Source organism: Notamacropus eugenii, chromosome 6, assembly GCF_028372415.1.
Source record: "Notamacropus eugenii isolate mMacEug1 chromosome 6, mMacEug1.pri_v2, whole genome shotgun sequence".
Classification (NCBI taxonomy): Eukaryota; Metazoa; Chordata; class Mammalia; order Diprotodontia; family Macropodidae; genus Notamacropus; species Notamacropus eugenii.
In genome coordinates this window covers 159,181,421-159,204,207 of record NC_092877.1, presented here as the reverse complement: position 1 = coordinate 159,204,207, position 22,787 = coordinate 159,181,421, and the positions used below count along the sequence as shown (strand labels likewise).

Here is a 22,787-nt window from a genome sequence, read left to right as displayed (position 1 = left end):
CATTTTCTGCATAGCCAAATGACAGTTAATAACACCTACTCTGAGACCAGCTCAAGCTGCCTTATACTTGAGAAGCATAAAATGGGCAGTTCACGAACATGTTGATACGCTACACTAGTAATGAAACCCCAGTTTTACTCTCTAATTAGGGTAATATTTCTAGAGTCCCACCTCAAAATGAAGCTAAACTACAGTGTGGATATAATAAATGTCACCAGATGCAACATGGAGAAACATCCTATAAACAGAGATAGCTTGTCATGAAGTCTGAACTGCCATTACCTCCCCGGCATTCTGTTAAAGTTACTGACTTGCAAACAGCTGACATTCAGTCTAGGAGAGAGGAGAAACTTAACTCTTCCTGCAAAACAACTAAAAACAGTCCTACATATTCCTGACAAAAGGACTATTGTAACTTCCAACTCCTTCTAGTATTTAGGAACTGACAGTGACCTGAACAATGGAATGTTTCTCTAGAGGCTACAAAAGTACAAGTGTCAACTTGTGAATGCTACAGGGTTCTCTAGTGTTTCATGGCATCAATCTGTTCTTTTTGCATGCATAAATACTTCCTCCCAAACTGGAACCTGGAATCCTCTGGATAAGGAGGAGGATTAAAAGTCTCTCTACATTGTCTGCTTATGAACCACAAACAACACTAGGTGCGTTCTTACAAAGCCTCACCTAGGCTCCCACATGCCTATCACAGGTGAATCACAAAAAGGAGAGAAAGCAAGCAGAGAAGAGCCACAGAGAGTACCTGTACACCTAAGGATGTCTCATTAGGCAGGAAACTCAAGTCTAATGATTATAGAACTGGCCAACCCAATCATATTAAATTTGCCAAAGCAGAATTATTGAAAGTATAGGCCACTCAATTTTTAGAAAAAGAAATTAAATCTATCAATAATCACATTAAAAAATGATCTAACACACTATCAACTAAAAATGCAAATTAAAACAATTCTGATGTACCTCTTCACACCCATCAGATGCGCTATCAGACTGGCTAACACGACAGAAAAGGAAAATGATAAATGTTGAAGGGAATGTGGAAAAATAGGTACACTAATGCACTGTCAGTGGATTTGTGAACTGGTTCTATCATTCTGGAGAACAATTCAGAACTATGTCCAAAGGGCTACAAAAACGTACTACTCCAGTGCGGCAAACCATGATATACAGCTGCATGGACATTACAGAGCTGGTCCACTCGTGCATGTAACTTCTACAAACACCAGAGCTAGACAATGAAGATTAAATAGGGAAAGACAACAGGCTGGACTGCACTTGAGAGACTCTATAGTGATTTCAGTTATTACTAGTTTAAAAAAAAAATCTCACATTTTAAAAACATTAGTATTATTCTAGGGATGCTACATGGCTGAAAATCATGGAATACAACAATTTACAAACAACCATAACTATGGTTCACCCCAATAGTCAGGATGGTCATGGGAGAAATAAATAGGCTACAGTTTATTATCAGTGCTGAATGAAACGGCCAGAGGAATAAATGATATCAAAGAAATGTATGGCCAAAACAGAAAGGTGTCAATCATTTAGCATTGTTCATGTTACAATGATACCCAAATAATGTTTATAGATCTAGACCAGGGGCTTTTAACCTGAGATCCACAGAACTTTGAGGGTCAGAGAGTAGATTTCAGGGGGAAAAAAGTCCGTGAATTTGTTGTGTGTGTGTGTGTGTGTGTGTGTGTGCTTCCATTATAATTAGTATCCTTCATCATCCTATATATTTTAAAATATTATTCTAAAAAGGGGTCAGTGTGCTTCACCAAACTGTCAAATGAGCCCATGATACCAAAAAAAAGGTTAAGTTAAAGTTTTAAAAAATTATCTAGAGGAAGATCAACAGTCCCATGTCTAAGATTTACAAGAAGATGTGTCCAACAGTCACACAGAATTAGAAATAAAGAATAGGATGTGATCTGCACTGATGGAGGGATTACCACATCCTTAAAAATCAACAAAGCATGTAATTATCAAAGTACAACTTAGTAAAACACACACAACTTTGTGAAGCAATGGGGACATTTTCGGGGTTCCCTTGAGTGAAATATAAGACTTAACAATTTAGAAAATTTAAAGTGGATTCAGTGGGGGCCCAAGAGCAGCCTCCTGCCTGCTTGAGTCCTGTCTGCCCTACAACAACCCCTAGAAAATGTTTGCTTAGAGCACAGGAACTGTACCTCATCAACTGTCTCTGCAAGTTTCCTGAGTGATACAAGGCCTGAGCCCTTACCAAGAAAAATCCCTTCTAGGCATACGCCCTACCCAGAAGCAGGATAACTTATTAGGCCTAGACAAGGTTTTAGAAATTCTAACCCTTGGATTTCAACATCAAAGCCCCAATGCAGGCTGATGTTTGCAAGGGGCTGGCTACAAATCTTCATTGTAACACTGAAACTTTTTACACAATAAATATTAACCTGCTTGGAGAAGAAGGATTTCTGGCATTTAAAAAAATTCCATCCTACAAATTTAGCAATAGTTGATTGAGCATCTACTGTGTACACTTCCTTGTACAAGATCCTAAGTGAGTTTAGATAAGAAATAATCCCCTCACTATCATCACTAGCACTGGATAGCACTTTAAGGTTTGTAAAGTACTTTACAATTATTATCTCAGTTAATATGTATAACAACCTGGAGAGGAAGGTCCTATTACATTATAATATCCATTTTACAGAGGAAGAAATTGAGACAGAAAGTGATTAAGTAATCTGTCCATTTCACAAAGCTAATAAGTGCCTAAGGAAGATTTAAACTCAGGTCTTCCTAACTCCAGGTCCAGAGATCTACTCATTGCACTACCTAGCTAGCCTCATGGACCTCACAGTCTAATAATTAGATTCTAATCAAACTAAAATGTGTTCCTTTCCTAATTGGATTGGATTTACTTGTGTTTATTCTATATGTACGTATGACAGATAGATATGTTGTCACTCCCAATTGAATGCAAGCTCCTTGAAAGGAGGGGTTGTATCACTTTTGCCTCTGTATCCTCAGCACCTAGCCCATTGGCTGGTACACACTAGGTGCTTAACAAATGGTTATTGATTAACTGATTAAGGAATCCCCTTGAATGTCAAAGACTAGGCAATTGCTAAATTTATCTAATCCTAATTCTATTTTTTCCTCTCTTCCTAGGATTGATTTTTTTTTTAACTGCTTAGTATTTTAAGAATCATATTAAAACCAAATTAAGCATTATGTACTCAAGTGCCTACTTAGGAAAAACAAAATATGTTCCCTACAATAGGCCTGTACATCATCACATAATATGAGCAAGTCATCACTACAAGGACTTTTGGTCCTTAAAGACAGGTCCAATTTTTCTCTCTCAGTATGTGATTCATATGGCATTATCTGTGTGTATGTTTTCCTTTGCCCTCCCAGGGAAACACAGGCTCCTTGAGGTCAAGGACTTTTTTTTTTTTTTTTAGGGGGAAGAGGCAGAGGGAAGTCACTATGCCTAGCATGGTATCAGAAGCATATTAGGCACTTCACGTTTATTGAACTGAAATGGGAATGGTGAATGATATTAATATGATGCATATCTAATACATAAATTTGCACTTAATCTGTTCCACATTTTTCTACACCAAATAATGCATTTTGTATTTACGGTAACTGGCAATGATGATTTTCTTTTTTTAACAAACTAAGATCATCATATGCATTCAATAAATTTGTTGACTTAGATTCTGTTATAAAAATAAAAAGCTAAGGAACTCTAAACAACAGCTTCAGTTACTTAACATACCATTAGACACCACAGTGATATTAACTGACATTTTCATAAAGCAAGGAAAAAGTACATATTTAGTTAATGTATGTGGGGGAGGGCAACAGAAATGATCGGATTTTGTAAGAAAACAACACCTAAGTTTAACTTTCTCTAATCTTATAAAATTCACTTTCAGGAAAAGACAACTAAAAATAATAAACATTTGAAAGTATGATTATGTTCTGCTATGAAAGAAAACCATAGCTCTAAATTTCACCCTTTCTGGGTGAGCTAGTAAAGAATGGGTATACAGTACCTGCTCCTTGGGAGAAACATTGACTCCTTAATGAATACCGAACCAGAGAGAAGGATATACCAGCAGGTACCAATATCATCAGGACTGAAAGGCAGACAAGAAGATAATTAGATGACCATCTTGAAACAAGAGAGAAAAAAGGTCAATATACATACATCCAATTCCCCAAATCCATGTTACTTTAAGAATGAAATACCCCCACACACATAAATATATGCATATATATGTAATAAGACTGCCAAAGGAGTCCACGATGCCTCCCCCCCAAAAAAAACAACCTTAAGAATTCATGATCTAAGGTGGCACTTCTTAAAATGTGAGTTGTGACCCCATATGGGGTTGCAAAAGTTTGGCATGAGTAAAAGGTTTCTGAATGTGCAATGACCAAAAATTAATTCAAAATCGAACATAAAAAATACAAGGTGTTTCTGGAAATGCTGACTCATGTTGCATCGCTCAAAGGCAATTTTTCCAATCCAGTTTATGGAGCCCCTAAAATCCACCCGAGGGTAAGAACTCCTCTTTTAGATATACTATCAGAATCTAAAACTAATCAGTTCACATGGAAATACATTAAAAATTTCATGAAATGGTTTAAAACTTTGGTGATTTAATTTTAAGTGTGGTGTGCAATATTTGTTTAACAAATATTGTGTTATATTGCTGCATAAATAACTTTGAAGAATTTTATGTTTGCTTTTGAGGTCCAGTAGAATTAATATGTCTGTTGTAGTTCAGTCGTTTACGTCACGTCCAACTATTTGTGACCCTATTTGGGGTTTTCTTGGCAAAGACATTGGAGTGGTTTGCCATTTCCTTCTCCAGGTCATTTTACAGATAAGGAAACTGAGGCAAACAGGGTTAAGTGATTTGCCTAGGGTCACACATCTGTAAGAGTCAGAGGATAGATTTTAACTTGTGAAGATGAATCTTCCTGATTCCAAGCCCAGGATTCTACCTACTGTGCCACCTAGCTGTGCCTAGAATGAATACCTAGCAGACCATCTTTTCCTGACTCAGTTCTTAAAGAGTTCTTCACTAATGCTCATTACAGACTAGCCCCTTACATCCCAACCTATAGCTTTGACAACAAATCTTCACTACATATGGCTTTTTAAATACAAGAAGCAAGGAGAAAATGAACCACAATTGACCTCCCATAATAGCAACTTGGTTCACTTTCCAAATGTTTTCTGGAATAGTTTTTTTTAATTATAACTTTATTTACAAGCAACAGCCTATGTCAATATTCAAGAAAAAATAGTCCACCTATATTTCTCAACCAAAGGTGACAGCACTATTATTAAATTCTGGTATATAAAGATACGCACTGCAACGTTCATCATTAATTTTTGTAAAATGACACTAAGTGACATAGAAAGGAAAAAACCAGGTAGGCCATAAGAAATACACAAAATGTCAAACAACAGGAATTATACAGGGGAGACAGTCTGTATCCACTGCTACTAATCTGTGATCCCCAAAAGAAGAGAAAGAGGAAAAGGAAAGAAGAAGAAGAAATGATTATAGACAAGCACTGAGCTTTATTACACTACAAGGAAACAGAAGTGAAAAACCAGTAGAAATAATATTTTACCTAGGGCCTAGAATCTGACAAATGTAGGGCTATGAGAAAAAATAAAAGATTATGATGAAAACCTCTAGTTTTACAATGGGAAGGGGCATGGGAGTCTGTCAGTGCTAAGGGCAAAAGTTAAGACAGGTAAAGCAGACCAAAGGTACAAAGTTGAGGATAAGGGGCAGCTAGGTGATGAAGCACAGGACCTGGAGTCAGGAGAACCAGAGTTCAAAATCCAGCCTCAGACACTTGACACTTACTAGCTGAGTGACCTTGGGCAAGTCACTTAACCCCCACTGCCTGCCCTCTCCAAAAAAAAAAAAAAAAGTAAAATAAAAACTGACAATAAATGATGCACGTACAGTCCCTTCAGTGTACTGCCCTTTCACATGGAGCCATTTGTGGCTGAGTTTACTTTACTCTGAGAGCTAAGAGAAAAGTTTACTCATACTAGATAGAAGCTGTTAGTTTTCAAAGTGACAAGCTATGGTACGGTCACTGAAGCAAAAATGACACTAGAACTGCCATATGGTATGGAAAAAATAGTAAAATTTATTTGACTATGGGCAATTGATGAAAATTGGGTTATTAACCATAAGCAAGGTAGGGTAATTCACACAGAGGATGTGGAGTCTGAACACAGAAAGGTTAAGAGAGAAAAGTGAAAAGACAGATTTCAGAACTGCACCTACTAGGATTGAGTCAGGAAGCGATGGTTACATAGTGGATGAGGAGGGATGAAGGAAGATAGGAAAAGAGAAAGCAGAGAGGAAGAGCAGGGGTCACCAAGGAGGGAGGAGTGTGGGAGGGAAACTCTATAACTGCAGCAACTAAACCTGGGCCCAAGGAAGTTTTGCAAGACTTTGGTTGATGTATTGGTTAGTTTTGCTGAACTGTTTTTTTTTCTATTTTTATTACAAGGGATAAATCTCTAGAGAGGGGAGGGAATCTCTAGAGAGGATATGTTCAGAAAAGAAATTCGCATGGAAAAAAAAAATCAATGAAATTACTAAAGTTAATTTTAAAATTTAAAAACATTACTTTCAAAACGCAGAGTATAATCAACAAGGCAAGAATTTTAAAAGATAGAAACAGTACAGCAAAATTTCTACAGGCATAATATTTTAAACCATCAAGAATATGTAAATGACTTCTTCTGGCCTGTCACAATCAAGTCTAAATTCTTCTTAGCAGCATTCAGAGCATTCTATGTCATCCATTCACTCTTACCTTCCTCTGTTCCCCAAAACAATGTTTCTGTTACATTTGGGATGACGACGCATCTGCTCCCCTACAGAAGTACCATGTTCATTCCTGTTTCCATGCCTATGTTCAGGTTGTTTCCTCTAACTCTCTGCCCATCTAACATCTAAATGACTTATAAAGTCAACTCATGTCTTACATCTTTTTATGAAGCCTTTCCCAACTACTAACCTCTGGGGTCAATGGAAAAAGCACTGATGCTGGAGTCAGGGGACCCAGTGTTCAAAGGCTACATCTGTGTAACCTTGGAAAAGTCACCTCCCTGAGAATCTGTTTCCTCTGTAAAATGAAGAAGCTGGATTACATGGCCTCTAAAGTCCCTTTTCAGCTCATACGCCTGTGCTCCTATACGATCAAATATTTTGACTAATTTTTAATTTCTTGTGCAGAAGTGTTGCCTTTCCAAGTATAAAGTTATTGTGGACAAGGACTGTGCCTAATTTCTTCTCCATTTTACACACACACACACACACACACACACACACACACACACACACACACACACACACACGTGATAGAGCAAGGGGAATATTCTATGCACCCAAAAACAGGGTTGAAACAAAGTCTCAATTATCCTAAACCTAGAACTCTAACATTCTCCAAGGCAGGGTACTGCCACACTAGAAACAACAAAGCAACATCTAAGAGGCCCAAACAGGAAATCTCCAACCCTTCACTGGTGAAACGAAAACTTGGTTAAATGACTTTTGGAGCAATACCTTGCATGTCCACAAGATGGTGGTGTTACCACATCAATGATAATGCAGGGATAAAAATAATAAGGAAATCCCAAAATAAAAATATTCCCCAAGGAAACCCCATTTTCCTTTTCAAAGTAAGAACCGAATGTAGAGTACCAGACAAATTAAGTCAAACAGGAAGGAAAAATGGTTACAAATGGAGAAACAACAGAATGTTTTCCATGGGGGGGAAATGGAAAATAACTGAAAATACTAAAGAGAACAATTTTATGGAAGACAAAGACAAGAAAACAATTTTAGGAGAAGGACAATTTAGCCTTCACTTCTATAATTAATTTTCAAAAAAGACAGCCAAGGAGGCAATAAACTATACATTAAATATTCCTTTTATTAAATAAGCAAACAAGAAAAATTAATATTCAATAATAAAATTAAACATGTATTATGTACCTACTGTGCAGTCATTGTGATAGATGTTGGAGGAGAGAAAAGGTTTTAATAAGCATGAGAGATTTAATGAAAAAATAATGTATAAGTTAAGTTCTAGTTCAGGATATATATAGTACAGTTTAATAATTTGATGTAGTTAAATGCTATTGAGAATAACTGTGTCATTAAGAAAAAGTCAGTGTTCTCTGTTTGCAAATAATTTGCCTTGGTTAACTCAGCCAATAATTGTCAGAGCTGAACAAACTCCCAGGTCAGTATTCTAGGCATTGCCACATGCCACCTTATACACTCACTCACTCCTGCATTCAAACAATCATTCATTAAGTGGCTACACTATGTTTCAGGCACTGTGCTGAGAGATGAAGGTGTGCAATGAGGCAGGTATGACCCTCATGGAACTTGCATTCCACCCAAAGGAAATCATATCTACTATTTATAATTTTCCCAAGGGCTTAGCTGTAAACTTAAGGTTAAAAAGAGAACATTTAAAATTCTTCACAATCCAGTTCCATCCTACCTTTCCAGATTAATTATGTATTACTACTATTTCAATATTCTGGGATCCAGACAGATTGGCCTCCTAGTTGTTCCTCAAACAGGACATCCATCTCTTTTCCTCTCACCTAGAGTATGGCAATGGTGTCCTAACTTTGCCTTCCTGTGTCCCAGAAGTTCCACCCCTACTTAAATCTGTCAGATCTGATCATATCACTGCAACCTATCACCTCTAAGATCAAATACAAACTGGCGTTTTAAACAATTCACAACATGGCTCATGACATGGTATTTACTTTCACAAAATCTACGGTCCAAGCAAACTGACCTTCTTACCATTTTTTTATACATGACACTCCATTTCCCATCTCTATGACTTTACAATCACTATCCACCAAGTCTAGAATGCATTCCCTCCTCATCTCTGCCACTTGGCAGGGATCACCTGTTTTCCTTTTAAGACTCAACCCAAGTGCCACATTCTCAATGAGACCCTTCCTAGTCCTCATAGCTGCTGGTGCTTTCTCTCCACCACCCCAAAGCCATCCCTCACAATAACCAAGGTTGCATTGTATCTTTCTTGTACGTGTTCTGTATGTAATTACATAGGAGCATGTAGTCTCCCGTTAGAATATTAGCTCCTTGAGGGCAAGAATATCTTCAATTTTTGTCTTTGTATCCCCAGGCCAAACACAGTGCCTTTTTCAACAGTAGGAGCCTAATAAATGTTTTTGGTTGAATGACTATTCAACTAATAAGTTAAATGAATCAGCTTAAAAAGACTAATTCTAAAATAATCAACATCTTCAAAAAGCCAGAGAGTGTGTGTGTACAAAATTAATACAAAAGGATGTTAAAAAGGTAAGTAAACCAGGTCATAATTTAGAAGGAAAAATGCATAATTAGTTAAAAAAAAACAATAATGGAAAGCAGTTCACCATGTAAATAACATTTATAGTGCTCCTTTTTAAAAACAAAGTCAATTCAATTAATAGAATGAATTATATTCACATTTCACATATCACTTTTTAAAATAATCTGAGCTGATTTTAAGGTTATGATTCAGCCATTGTGGACACAAAAATGAAAACTGAGGACATGACTTCTGATAACTGGTAGTCAATACTTTCTATATTCCAAGATAAAATGAGAGCAAGATATAATGCAAGCATTTGATAAAGAAAAGTGGGCTCTACTGGTATCTACACAATGTCAAGAGAAATGAAGGCAGGCAGGTGCACTACGGTGGGTGGACCCTAGCAGAGGACTGGCAGGAAGATGCAGACAGGAATGAATGGTGGATTGTTATCTACATTATATCAGTAAGTACCAAACACACTATTGAAATAACATGAGTACCAAATTAGCCAGGTCTCTTTTTTAAATCAAATGTCCTTAGCCTGGAATATATGAACTTTTGTAATCAATATTTTGATAATTGTGTGCATTTATAAACATTGTAAGAAGGGTGCTCATAGGCTTCACCAGGCTGCCAATGGGAAAAGGAACAATAAAATTAAGAATTCTTGCTCTAAACTTTACAAGAATTTTATTCCCACAATAGCTAGAAGTTGGGCTGCCCAAGCACTAATATTTCCAGGGATGCTGCTTTCCTCCCCTAGCTGGAGATCACAATTTAACAAACACAGCCAATCACACAGAAGGGCCACTACTTGTCTAATAGGACCAGGGCTTGCTCCTGCTTGGCCTTAATGTGTTCTGTTCTGAATCCCCTTAAGACTGTTTTAGCAGTATATTAAAAAAAAAAAACACCTGCCATTTATTTTTAAAAATCTCACAATCAACTTTTTTTGGAGGCAAAGCCTCATCAAACTGAAATTACAATACACCATAACTTTGTATCCCCAGAGCTTAGCACAGTTCCTAGCATACAGTATGTGTTTAATAAATGCTGACTGACTGAGGACCACCCTGTAAGTTTCTGCCCAGAGATCTCATTCCTAGGACACGATTCCATTATGTGCACTGTGTCTCCCATTAGGAGATAAATTCCTGGTGGGGCGGCGCTGCCTCTGTATAATGCTTGTCATATAGTAAACCCTTCATAAATACTCTTTCATTCCTTAATTTACATTCTCCCTCCATATAAGAGTCAACAGAAGTGACTGCCATGCCTTTCTGCACATCCCTCTCCTTTCTCCATTCTTCTTGAGAATTCAGGATGACTAATCCAGATCCATCCAAAGGAAAAGTGATTTTGAACTATGGTTCAAAAAGGGTGAAGGCTCATGTGCTCAGTTAAATGGACCTCAAGGGCTTCTGGCACATGGCGAAATTTCTCTCAGGCAGACCTCCTCCCTTCTCTAGGATGGTTTGTGGTCTCTTTCTAGGTTTCCTCCAACCACCTTGGCTGAGGGGCCAGAAGTTCCACTTACAGCTCATTCTCACTCTATGAAATGCCTGACTTGGGTACATTTCTGGTCATCATAAGTCATACTAATTTTAGATTTCTGCTTTTACTTCAGTCATTTCATGGCATAAGGGACTCTTGGTTGGGAATTTTCCTCTGGAAGATCAGCAGTTATCCTCCAATTTATAATCATAAAGCATTGTCTGGTATACTCAAACAGTAGAGTAATTTGACCAGGGTTAGTCAGCAAGGAAGAGACTTAAACTCAGGTATGCCTGAATCCCTTGGGGTTCTTCTCAATGCCAGTCAGCCTCACCATTTTAGTACTATCTATAAATCCATATATGAGGACTCAGAAGAGTTTTGAATTTGTAAACACAGTTTTATGAATGATAAAAATGATGGATATTGAATCTTACTAAGTCTTGGTATTTTTATGCTTACAAATAAAACAGAACTTCTAATAGTCACCAGGAGAGTGCTGAAAAGCATTTCTGCTATGTAGATCAATTTATTAAAAACTAGGAAGCTAAAAACAAATCAGAACCAAGATAAGAAATATGTGTATATGCCATGTCACATCTGAAGTCAACACTTCTCTCAACCCCAAGGGTTACTAGGTGACCAGAGGCTTTCAATGCAAGGAAGAAATTTGCCTCATTTTAATGTACTTCCACGATGTGAATAGAATATTCTGGAATTATATTTATAATATATGTCCTGCTTTATGCCACTCTCTTAGATATTGCTGACTCAAAATAAATGTATACTTCACCTACCCCTAATGAGCTCAGGGAAGAGGAATACTCATCAAGTGTATTCTCTGACTTCAAGTCAGTGAGAATCAACAAGCATTTATTAAATGCTTACTACATTGCTAGACCTATCTGGTGCTAAGAGCTGGGGACATAAAGAAAGGGGAAAAAGAGTCCCTGTCTTATATTCTATATGAGCTTATATTCTATAACACATATAATATGTGTACATATATATATATATATATATATACACATATGTACGTGTACGTGTGTGTGTGTGTGTGTGTAACCAGTTAGTACAGAATAAATGCAGGATAGGAACGTAATAGTCCCTAAAAGAACATGCAAAGGACTAGAGGTGAGATCTGACTGAACCTTAAAGAAAGTCAGGGATTTTAAGAAGCAGAAATGAGGAAACCCAAACAAACTAGTATGGCTAGATTACATGGAGGGAAATTTTTCAGTGTTTGTTCTATAAAACGAATGAATGAATGAATTATAACCACTCAACACTTCCACAAAGTGGTTGTTTTTTTAATCATTTCCAAAGGTTAATGTACATTATACTAGATGAATATAGCTGAGCTATTCACATACACATTAGAAATGGGAGGATTCCATGCTCTGCTGCATTTCATTTCAAGCCAACAACATAGCCCTAATGCATAAAACTTTTAAAATTCTCTAACATCTCAATTTGGGAATTGAGGGAACTAATAAATGACACAAAATGATTTTGTTAAGATTCCACCAGTTATGACTTTTATGTAGCAAGACTAATAATTTAACATTCCTTGTTTTCCTTACTAAAATACTTGAATTTTCATGACAAAACCAATTTGCTACAAACACTGATGAATGTAATGAAGACAGGGAAAGAAGGAAATTAAATAAAATCCATAACTCTAAAATATATCAAACTGCTTTCTCCTTAGTGAACACAGAGATAGAGCCAAAAATCTTCAGAATCTGAGATGTCACTCCTCAACGTTTCTATCAATGAAACTTTTTCTTCTCTGTTAAGAACTCTTTATTGAGTACCTGTTTATGTATGAAGAACTATCTGCCAAGTCCTTGAAATGATTTGTCCTACTGGCCGACATTGGCTAAAACCCTCATGGAGAAATAGCTTCACAGTGAACGATATAAACAAGGCTGTCTGACTTACTGCAGTGCAGACCTGGCAGGAACCCAAAAGAACTTTGCCAACTGTCTGGCTATAAGGTATAATACACCTTCAGGGAGGCAAAGAGAAAAGCAACAGAACAGATTTGCAGCAGCTCCTTGCTGCATTTATTAAATGTCCTACTGCACCACTTTGACAGGATGCAATGGAAGCACAGGGAGAATTCATTTTTATCATCCTAGGAAGTCTACCTGAAAATTAGTATGATGATCCCAAGTGAGACATGAAAAAGAGTTAGATCTGAATTTTCATATTTAGAACACTTTTAGCTATTTTCTAAATTTCTCTTCTCTGTCCTTAGAAACAGAGACAATGAGTATAAAATGAAGGATCAATATTTAAAGTAGTTGGTCCCATTATTTTCTATTTTTACTAGCAAAATATACATCACTGTACAGTTCAAGAAGTCAGTGGTTGATATATTTAGAGCTGGAAGGGACCTTAGTCATCAAAGATCATAAGGTCAAAAATCTAAAGCTGAAAGAAACTCAGAGACTACCTAGTTTAACAACCTTCAATTTATAGATGAGGAAATTGGGGATAAAAATATTACTAAGTTATACAAGGTCACACAAGTAGTAACTGTCAACGGCAGGATTTGAGATTTTAGACCCAGGGTTCTTTCCATTACACCACAGCTGCCAACTCAACACCCTCATTTTACAGAAAAGAAAACTTAGGCCCACAAAGGTAAAGCTTGCCAAAACTGGGATTTGGATCCAGGTCCTCTGACTCCTAATCAATTCAGTACTCTTTTACTGAATATCAGCAAGCTTGAGGTTTTACCATTTCCCTAGAAAAGGAGGCAGATAATCTTTTTTTATTTGTTTTTTTCTTCATTTTTTTTCATTCATTCATTTTCATTTTTTTCATTTCATTTCATTCATAAGGAGAAGATAATTTCCCTGGCCTCAAAAAATTCATAATCTAGCTGAATGTCCCAATAAAAAAAACAAACAAAACCTGGAAACATGAAATACTTTAAAAAGATAATGATATGTAATTACGTGAAAAAACTGGGTTATATACTACTATGGGAGGCAAGAAAGGGAAAAGAAAAGTTAAATCAAGGAGGGTCCAAGTCGAAGGCAAAGGTTCCTGGAGAACATCAGATACTAAACACATGGAAAGAAAATGTGGCCAATATAAAAGCATCCAGAACACTGGATATGGAGTCAGAAAACCTGTATTAGAATTCCAGTTTCATAAATTTACTAGCTATATGACTTTGGACAAAACACTTAATCTCTGTGAACCTCAGTTTCCTCTTCTATAAAATGAGAATACTACTTGTCCTACTTCATAGGGTTATTGTGAGCAAAGAGCTTCATCAATTTTAAACATAATTATTATTCCAACTGGGGATCATAGCAGGTGGAAACAAGCCTAATACAATCAGGGAACCAAGAAGAAAATAACCTGATGAGAAGTAAAGGCATATGAAAGATCAGTGAGTAACAATATTGGGCAGGAAGCAAATTATGTGACGCTTTGAAGGTAAATATGTTATGAAATTAGTTCTACTAATTTCAGACAGAAGTCACATATTGACACTGAAGATTATTATATATATTTTTAATAAGAGCTCCTTTTTCTTTTCCTTTCAAGCGCAGAAGAACTCAATACACCAGGAAAATAAAAATAAAAAATCCCCAGATCAACCTATAATGGAAATCTCTATAGGTCAAGACCATATTACAGGTGAATTCACATTGAAGAAACTGCTTCTGGTAAGTAAACTCTCTCATAAAAAGTCCAAACCAGATCAAGATCTAACAGAAGTGTACACACTATGTTGTCATGATATAGTGGAGCACCAATGTATAAGAGGAACTATTTTTTGTAATTGACTATCAATAAATATATTAGAGAATAAAGTTGTATTTAGTTGTACTTCAAAAGAAATCTTTTTCTTCATCAGTCCTAATGTGTTCTGGCAGATTTTTTATAAAATGTGATAAGAAAAAGATTAAACCATGCTATTTGCCTAAGTTTCATTCCAATGCACATAAAATTGACAACCTGTACCAGAATCAAAACTGAGATTTATTATGCAAAAAATGAAGAGAAAAATGTTTTTCTGGCAGGTTTTCTCTGCTATTTTTACATAACAGATAAATAACATGATTTTTAACTTGCATGCTGACAGGCCTAATGAAAATCTGTTGGGAAAATCAGTCAAGAACAGTGAAGGCGGAAACTTGGGCTTTTAAGTGAGTTCAAAGAGAGACACCTATTTTCTTTGCTGGCATGAAATTTTGGAGAAAATAATTAGCTTTGTTTTGCTGTTGACTTCCTTTGGAAGATCAAAGCAGATAAGAAAAATTGTCATGTATAGAGACAAGGGCATGTAGTTGATGGATACACATCAAAAAAGAACTCAGCACCTGAATTCTTGACTTAAAAAAGTATAATTTTACCTCTATAATTAATTGCATGTTGAAAGAGATTTTATGGACTTTCCCCAATAACAGATAACTAAAAGTGAACCCAGTTGTCATGTCCACAATGATATAAAATCAGAGACTTAACTGATGCTTCTTCTGCATTAAGTTCAAGGTCATTTTAATACCTATATGCTTTCTTTCCTTTTTTTAATTATTTAGAGTTTCTAACAGTTAAAAATATTATTTTGTTCACCCTCAAGATGTGAATGGCAAAAACAGTGATCTAATTTCTGATCAGATCAAATTAGCATGAAGCTAAAGATTCTTCTCAAAAGGTCTAGTATAGTCATAATTGTATCTAAAAATACTTTCATTAAAAATGACTGTATCTTGCCTTATAAAAATCACCAAACCTGAAGCCTAACAAATAACCACACACTTAAATGCAGTAGAGAAAAGGAAAAATTATCCCAAATCTACAAGTCCATACCAAAAATTGCAACTCTACAGACATATTATCTCCTAAACTCAAAGGAAGACCCATAACCAACAAGTCATTTCCCCATGAGATGAAGAATAGGGTCCAAAAGCTAGAGTGACATTAAGTTATTACAGATTCATAGCTATATCAAGGATCATTAAACACTGGCCCTAAAGGAAGAAGGACTTCCATCCAAGTCCCATTTCCTTACTACCAATGTGACACTGGGCAAGTTGGTTTACCTTTCTGGGTCTCAGTTTCCTCAGCTTTAAAATAGGAGACAGGAGTTGACTAGATGATTTGCTGAGGTGCTTTCCAGCTCTAAAAAAATGATCCTATGACCACTGGTCTTCACTTTTAAGAAGAGCAAGCACATAAAGTGGTATTAGCAGAATCACATACAATTAAGCATTGCAGAATTACACAGTTAAACCTGAAAAAGCATGTTTATCATCCTTTCTCACATACCATTTTTCCTGTGGAAAATACACTCAGGACCAAATTCTGGGGGCTACTATAGTAATTTTTTGATATAATTTCTAACTACCTTAAGGCAATTCTCAGTCATCAAAAAAAAATATTCTCAGATATCTACTTCAACCTGTCATCTCACTATATGCCTTTGATAGAAAGAGCTTTATTCCAGTAGAAATGAAAAATTCCTTCCACCAAATTGTACATAAATGATTGTGGATTATGCTAAATAGGGCTCTACACTGTGAATGTGGATCTCTGAGTTGACTATAAGACATATGTGCACAGAATTACATTCTAAAGGTGTTTGGTTCATAGGCTCATAATTCTAGAACTGGAAGAGGCCTTCGAGGTCACATCTTGCATGTAACTCCTTAATTTGAGATGGTAGGAAATTGGGGTGAAGTGACTTTGCCTATATTGCAGATAGTAATATGATAAATATCAGCTGTAGGAACTGAACTCAGATCCTCAAGACTCCAGAGCTAGGACTCCTCACACCTAACTCTGGCACTTTCAAGTCAAGACTTCAGAAGACTGATGATGACATACGTCTCTTCAGTAGTGAGGCGATGGGGCCAGAGGTGGAGCCAGTGAAACCAACACTTGCAAATGTGGCCAATATGTTGATTTATTGTGCTTGACTATGAGAATTTGTGAAATGGACTATGAGGTGACTCAGTAACAAGTAACAGAAATGCAAAAACAAAAAAGAGAAGTAAAAGAGAAAAGGGCAGAAGAAAGCAGTTCAGAAGAGAACACACAACAATTTTATTGCTCTTACTAAATTTAATATATAGACTTTAAAAAATGCCTATTACAGAAATTCAATTTTATGTATTTTTTGTTTGTCTACTGAAATGTTCATTTGTGGATTATTAAATTCCTAATAAAAAGAAATTTTCAAAAAAAAAAAAAAAGAAGAAACTACAAAGCTACCTAGTATTTTTATAGCACGTTAAAGTTTGCCAAGCACTTTACAAACACTACTTCATCTGATCCTCACAACAACTCTGGGAGGCACAGGATATTATTACCCTCATTTTTAAGTTGAAGAAATTAAAAAGGCAGAGATGAAGCAACTTTGCCCAGAGTCAGAGAGCTGGTAAGTGTGCGAGGCCAGATCTGAATTCAGGTTTTCCTGTCACCAGGGCTAACACTAATTTATTTTTAAAAACTACATCCAAATGTGAGCTGTCAAATCAAAAGAAGCAACTCTTGCAGAGAAAGTGCATCCCCTCTACCAAATGCCAGACAAATGCCACAAACAGGGCAGGCAAGCTAACCTGGTGAAGGATAGAAGGAACCAAGGGAAAGATACAGAAAGTATCGTGTGTCAAGCAAGTCAAACTACCCCCACCATCTTGACCAGCATCTTGCTCACACTCTGGTGGAGACGTCCCAAGATCCCAAGCCTAAGAGCTGTGAAAATGTCAAGACTTGAGGCCAGTGCTCTTGGTCATCATCCTAGGAAATAACCCCTGTAGAAATGCAACCTGGAAACTGTTCCTACAGGTGCTGTAGTCTCAACTACTGATGACCCAGAAAAGAAAGTTCTTGCCACCAAAATCCTGAGAACTGTCCAATGGTTCTATATTAGAAACTGAAATCATTTTATCAGTGGAAATGGTGTATAAAAAAAAAGGCATTAACATATACTTTGCTGCTGTACCTTAAGGAGCATGAGACTTTTCTGACTCGTAACTGAAACCTTCCATATTGTTTCCTCCCTCATTGGAATGGGAGCCCTTGGAGAGCAGGGACTGTTTTGTATTACCATTTGCATGCCAGCAAATCACAGTGCTTTGCACATAGTTAGTACTTAAGAAATACTTCACTCATTCATTCATTCCATTTTCTTAGGATCATGAAAAATGTTAATTCCTGAGTTATTTTGATTAGATAACACACATTAAAAAGTATTAGATACTGCCAAAGCCCTCATTTCACAAATACAGAGAACTGAATCAAATTTATAAGAATGCAAGTTATTCCCTAATTGATAAAAATGATATGAACAGGCAGGTTTCAGATGAAGAAATCAAAGCTATAGTGAAATGAAAGAAGGCTCTAAATCACTATTGATTAGAGAAATGCAAATTAAAACAACTCTGAGGTACCACCGCATTCTTATCAGATTGGCTAATGACAAAAAAGGAAAATGATAAATGTTGAAAGGAATGTGGGTAAATTGGGACACGAATCCCCTATTAGTAAAGTTGTGAACTGTTCCCACCATTCTGGAGAGAAGTTTAGAACTATGCCCAAAGGGCTATCAAACTGTGTGAACCCTTTGATGCAGCAATACTACTTACTAGGTCTGTTTCCCAGATTTTTCAAAAAAGTGGAGAGAGGGAAAGAACCTATTTGTACAAAAATATTTATAATAGATCTTTTTGTGGTCACAAAGAATTGGAAAGTGAGGGCTGAACAAGGTGTTGTATATGATTGCAATGGAATATTATTATAAGAATGACAAAAACCATGATTTCAGAAAAACCTGGAAAGACTTATCAGAAGAACACTGTACACAACAATACTGTAGAACAACTGGGAATGACTAGCTATTCTCAGCTATACAACAATCCAAGACAATCTCAAAGGGCACATGATGAAAAATGCTATCTACTTCCAGAGAAAGAACTGATGGAATATGCATGCATATCAAAGCATACTATTTTTCACTTTCTTTTTGTTGTTGTTATTTGAGTTTTCTTACACAAAATGACTAATGTGGAAATGTTTTACACATATAACCTTACATCAGATCGCTTACCATCTCGAGGAGGGGAGAAAAGGAGGAATGGATAGAATTTGAAACTCAAAACTTTTTTTAAAAAAAAGGGGATTAAAAATTATTTTTTCATGTAATTGGGAGAAAAATAATTTTTAAAAAAATCACAAGGTAGACAGTATGCCTTGATCAATGGCAAAGGTAATATAGGAATACACAATCTCTCATTTTGTCAGTACAGGTAATTAACCAAGTAGAAACTCTTTTCACTACGCTCCTCTTCCTTCTTAGCTAAACTTGAGAAAACTGAATGAATACCATAGAAGTTAAATGACTTGTCCAAGGTCAAAAGAGTCATTAAGTCAGAAGGAGGATTCGTCCCCATGCCTTCCAGCTTCCACCCCCAGTTTTCTACTCACTGTCATGAAACCTCAAAGTGATAAAAAAGAAAGTTCAACAAACCAAAGCTAATTCTAGCTATATGGGCTTAAATACTCTAAAATAAACGTATCTCATATTTATATCTATCACTGAAGCTTACTCCAACTTTTGATTATCTCATGAAAATAGATGACCTTACTTCTTTAAGACTACTCTAATAGAAAAAAAGCTCAGAAAGTTTCTATCAAGTGAGGGAGGGCTCAAGCATGGACCCAATGATCTACTATAGATCAAAAACTGTTATGTTTTGTCCAGTCCTATCAATGGAAGTTTGGTCACCAGGTGATAGGTTTCACTGAGGGGAAGGTTATTTGTTTTGTTTCCAGAGGAACTAATTAAACTATTGACTAAGGCAATGATGAGTTGAGATTTGCATCGATAGAAAGAGTACCTACAATGATGACGTCACAAATTTTTGACATTTTACAAACTACACTGACATGGGATTTTCATTTCAATATGATTCTAATGTTAGAAATATGGCATGGAGCCTATTGAAGTAAAATGCAAACATAAAGAAAACAGATAAAATGGCTATATACAAGGACAAGGGTGGTAAATAAGTTCTCTCTGAACAAACTAACACTCATTCACATATATCCTTTAGAGTAGCCACAAATCAGGATTTTATGGTTGTCATTTAACTTTATTGAGCTGGCAGAGGTATAATGGATAGTCACTACTTCCTTGAAGATTAAATAATAACACAACTAACAAAATAATAATAGAATCCCTAGAATAAAATTACTCCCTAATCTGAAAAACCTTTTTAGATTGAATCATGTGACACAAGTTAATAATTTAAATCAAAAGGACAGTCAAAATCAACTTCTTCATCACAGTTGCTAACTAGAATTTCACACAACTTTATGTCATGAAGACATCAAGGCAGTTTTCATTAATATTTATACATAAGACAGGCTAATTTAGTAAGTTGGTATAAATACTTCAGGAAAAAGACTTACTCTACTGTATTACACATTACAGAAAATGAGGAAATACTTACTAGTACAGAACTTCATTTGCTTCATGTCTTTCATATCTCACAGTTTCACACATTAATCTATAAAAGAAATAAAAAAGAAAACTTTAGATGTGAAATTAACATCACTTACCTTAAAAGGATCAAAAAATTAAATAAATTCATTTACAATGTTAAAATAATAAAGATATTTTGCTAATCCTAAGACTAATAAAGAAATGTTATCAGTACTTGGTGAAATAAATTCTGAAATAAACGATAAATCAGCAAAACAGCTTATAGCAAAAGAAATATAACTGTTAGATGTAGATTTTATCTTATTGCTTTTCAGCAAAAAATTGTATGTACCTTTCTACTTTAAAAAAAAAGCAAAAGCAAAAGCAAAAGCAAAGTTGGAAAAGTGTTACCTTGCTCAACTGCAGACCTAAAAGGCATTCAATAAATGTTTGTGGTATTAACCAGCATCACAGTTATCAAGAATATTATTACACTATGTCCCAATAAAACTACTGTCTCTACACATACTCAAATGTAAAAGAAGGCGTGATCTCTTATACATAACTGTCTTCTGCTGGGGAAAGAGATGACTTTAAGTATGTGGTTACTTTTTTTTTCACTAGAAAAATCATCCTTTCCTCAGTAAATAGAGAATAGGTCAAAAGTGCATAAGTCAATTCAACAACAAAGTTAATAATAATAATACAGTGAACACGAAAAACAAAATAAATGTTCAACAAAAACTTATTAATTTAATTATTATTATTGACAAGGTGCTGTTCTGAGATGTGACCTAAAAAAAAGCAAAGAAAAAACCTAGCATGCTAACAAAAGATACTGTCAACTGGAAACAAAATACTCTATACACAGTCAATTTAATTACTAATAAGTATATGAGTAAAATCATAGATTGCCCAAAACCAATAGCGTGCAAACAGTATAACTGAAATAGCACAGGCAAAATGAGTCAAATATTCATATCCATGAATTAAACTTTATTTCCTCCACAGAAATGAATACTTAAATATAGAATAGAAACTTGGAAATTCCAAGAGCAGTTCCATAATGTCACATCAATTCTCTCCCAAACCTGTAACACTATACTTACATTTAGCATCTCCCAATACCACTAATATTTTAGTTGATTATTTTCAGTGAATCAAAATGTTACTTTTGGCTGTGGTTCAGATTGGATTCTCTTTGGCACAAGGAGCCATAAAAATCTGAGGATGTCATTTATAAAGCCGAGCATAAGGCACAACGGTGTGTATTGAAGAGAAGAATGAAAATGAAAGCAATCCATAGGATGGGGCTCCAACCATCATCTATTTTCTCATCCATTCCTCAATCTACATGCCTAACTTTACTTCCATAATTCCCACTGCTTCCAGCATATGTGTAGTTAGAGAGGTGGACAGGGAGGGCGAGAGAGAAAAAGAGAGCCTAGAGAAGGGGGAGAGGAAGAGATAGGGAGTATGTGTGTTTGTATGTGGGACAGAGACAGAGAGAGAGAGAGAGAGAGAGGGAGAGAGTCAACTCCAGCTCATGTCATCCAAACCAACTTCTCTCTCTTCACAACTTCCCCATTTCTAGTAATCACTCACAGTTCTTCCAGTCTCAGAACTTTCATCAAATATAACAGATTCCAGCTTTGAATTGGTTTTCATATTAATCCCACAGCCAGCACACTAAATCTGGATCCCCATCAAATTACAATTGGGTTGCTTCACTTGCTCCCTAATTGGTCCTTCTGCCTACACTCTCTCAATCTGTCTGTAATATTAAGAGTTCTTAAAAAAAAAAAAAAAAAAAGCATTGTCATATATATGCTCAATTATGAAAATATAAAGAAGATGTCACCGTATTTTCCTAACATTCTAAATTGCCTCCATAAAAACATTACTTACCTAATACAAGAACATAAAATGGCTGTCAGTTACTTACCAGATCCCTAATTATCACTGTCTTATACAATCTTAACCATTCCACATGGTATTTCTCTCACCTAGAATCAACATCTTTTTCTCATACCTTTTAAATCTTGTCTGTCCTTCAAATCCCATTCAAAATGCCATCCCTTTCATGAAGTTCTCCCCAGATTATAGCAATGCAAATTAACCTCTTATAATTATTTTAATAATTAGAAGTCAATGCCAAACAATTAGCATATTGCATACCATACTATTTGCTTTTACTGATCAAACCAAATATTTTATTATACTTCTATGTAATGTCATTATGTACTTAAAACTTGGGTTTACAGAATGAACTGAACCACAAACCAGGAATTTAAATGTATTCCCTCTATCCCAGAGTCCAAAGCATAGCGTCCCTGCTACAATGCTCAGTAAATGTTTATTAACTGAGTAACAGAGACAAAGAGAACCTAACAAGTCAAAAAACTGAGGGTGGGGGTGG

The 22,787-nt window shown here is 35.8% G+C and overlaps 1 protein-coding gene across 7 annotated transcripts in view; it reads right to left on the bottom strand.

Moving 5' to 3' along the window:
- RAPGEF2 (Rap guanine nucleotide exchange factor 2) overlaps window positions 1-22,787 on the bottom strand; it is a 336,200-nt gene that overhangs the window by 180,461 nt on the left and 132,952 nt on the right. For all 7 annotated transcript variants that reach the window (XM_072621383.1, XM_072621386.1, XM_072621387.1 and 4 more), the window contains 2 exons: window positions 20,397-20,453; window positions 4,071-4,154 (listed from right to left, as the gene is read on the bottom strand). In XM_072621383.1, coding sequence (XP_072477484.1) covers window positions 4,071-4,154; window positions 20,397-20,453 — 141 coding nt within the window. The remainder of the gene's footprint in view (window positions 1-4,070; window positions 4,155-20,396; window positions 20,454-22,787) is intronic.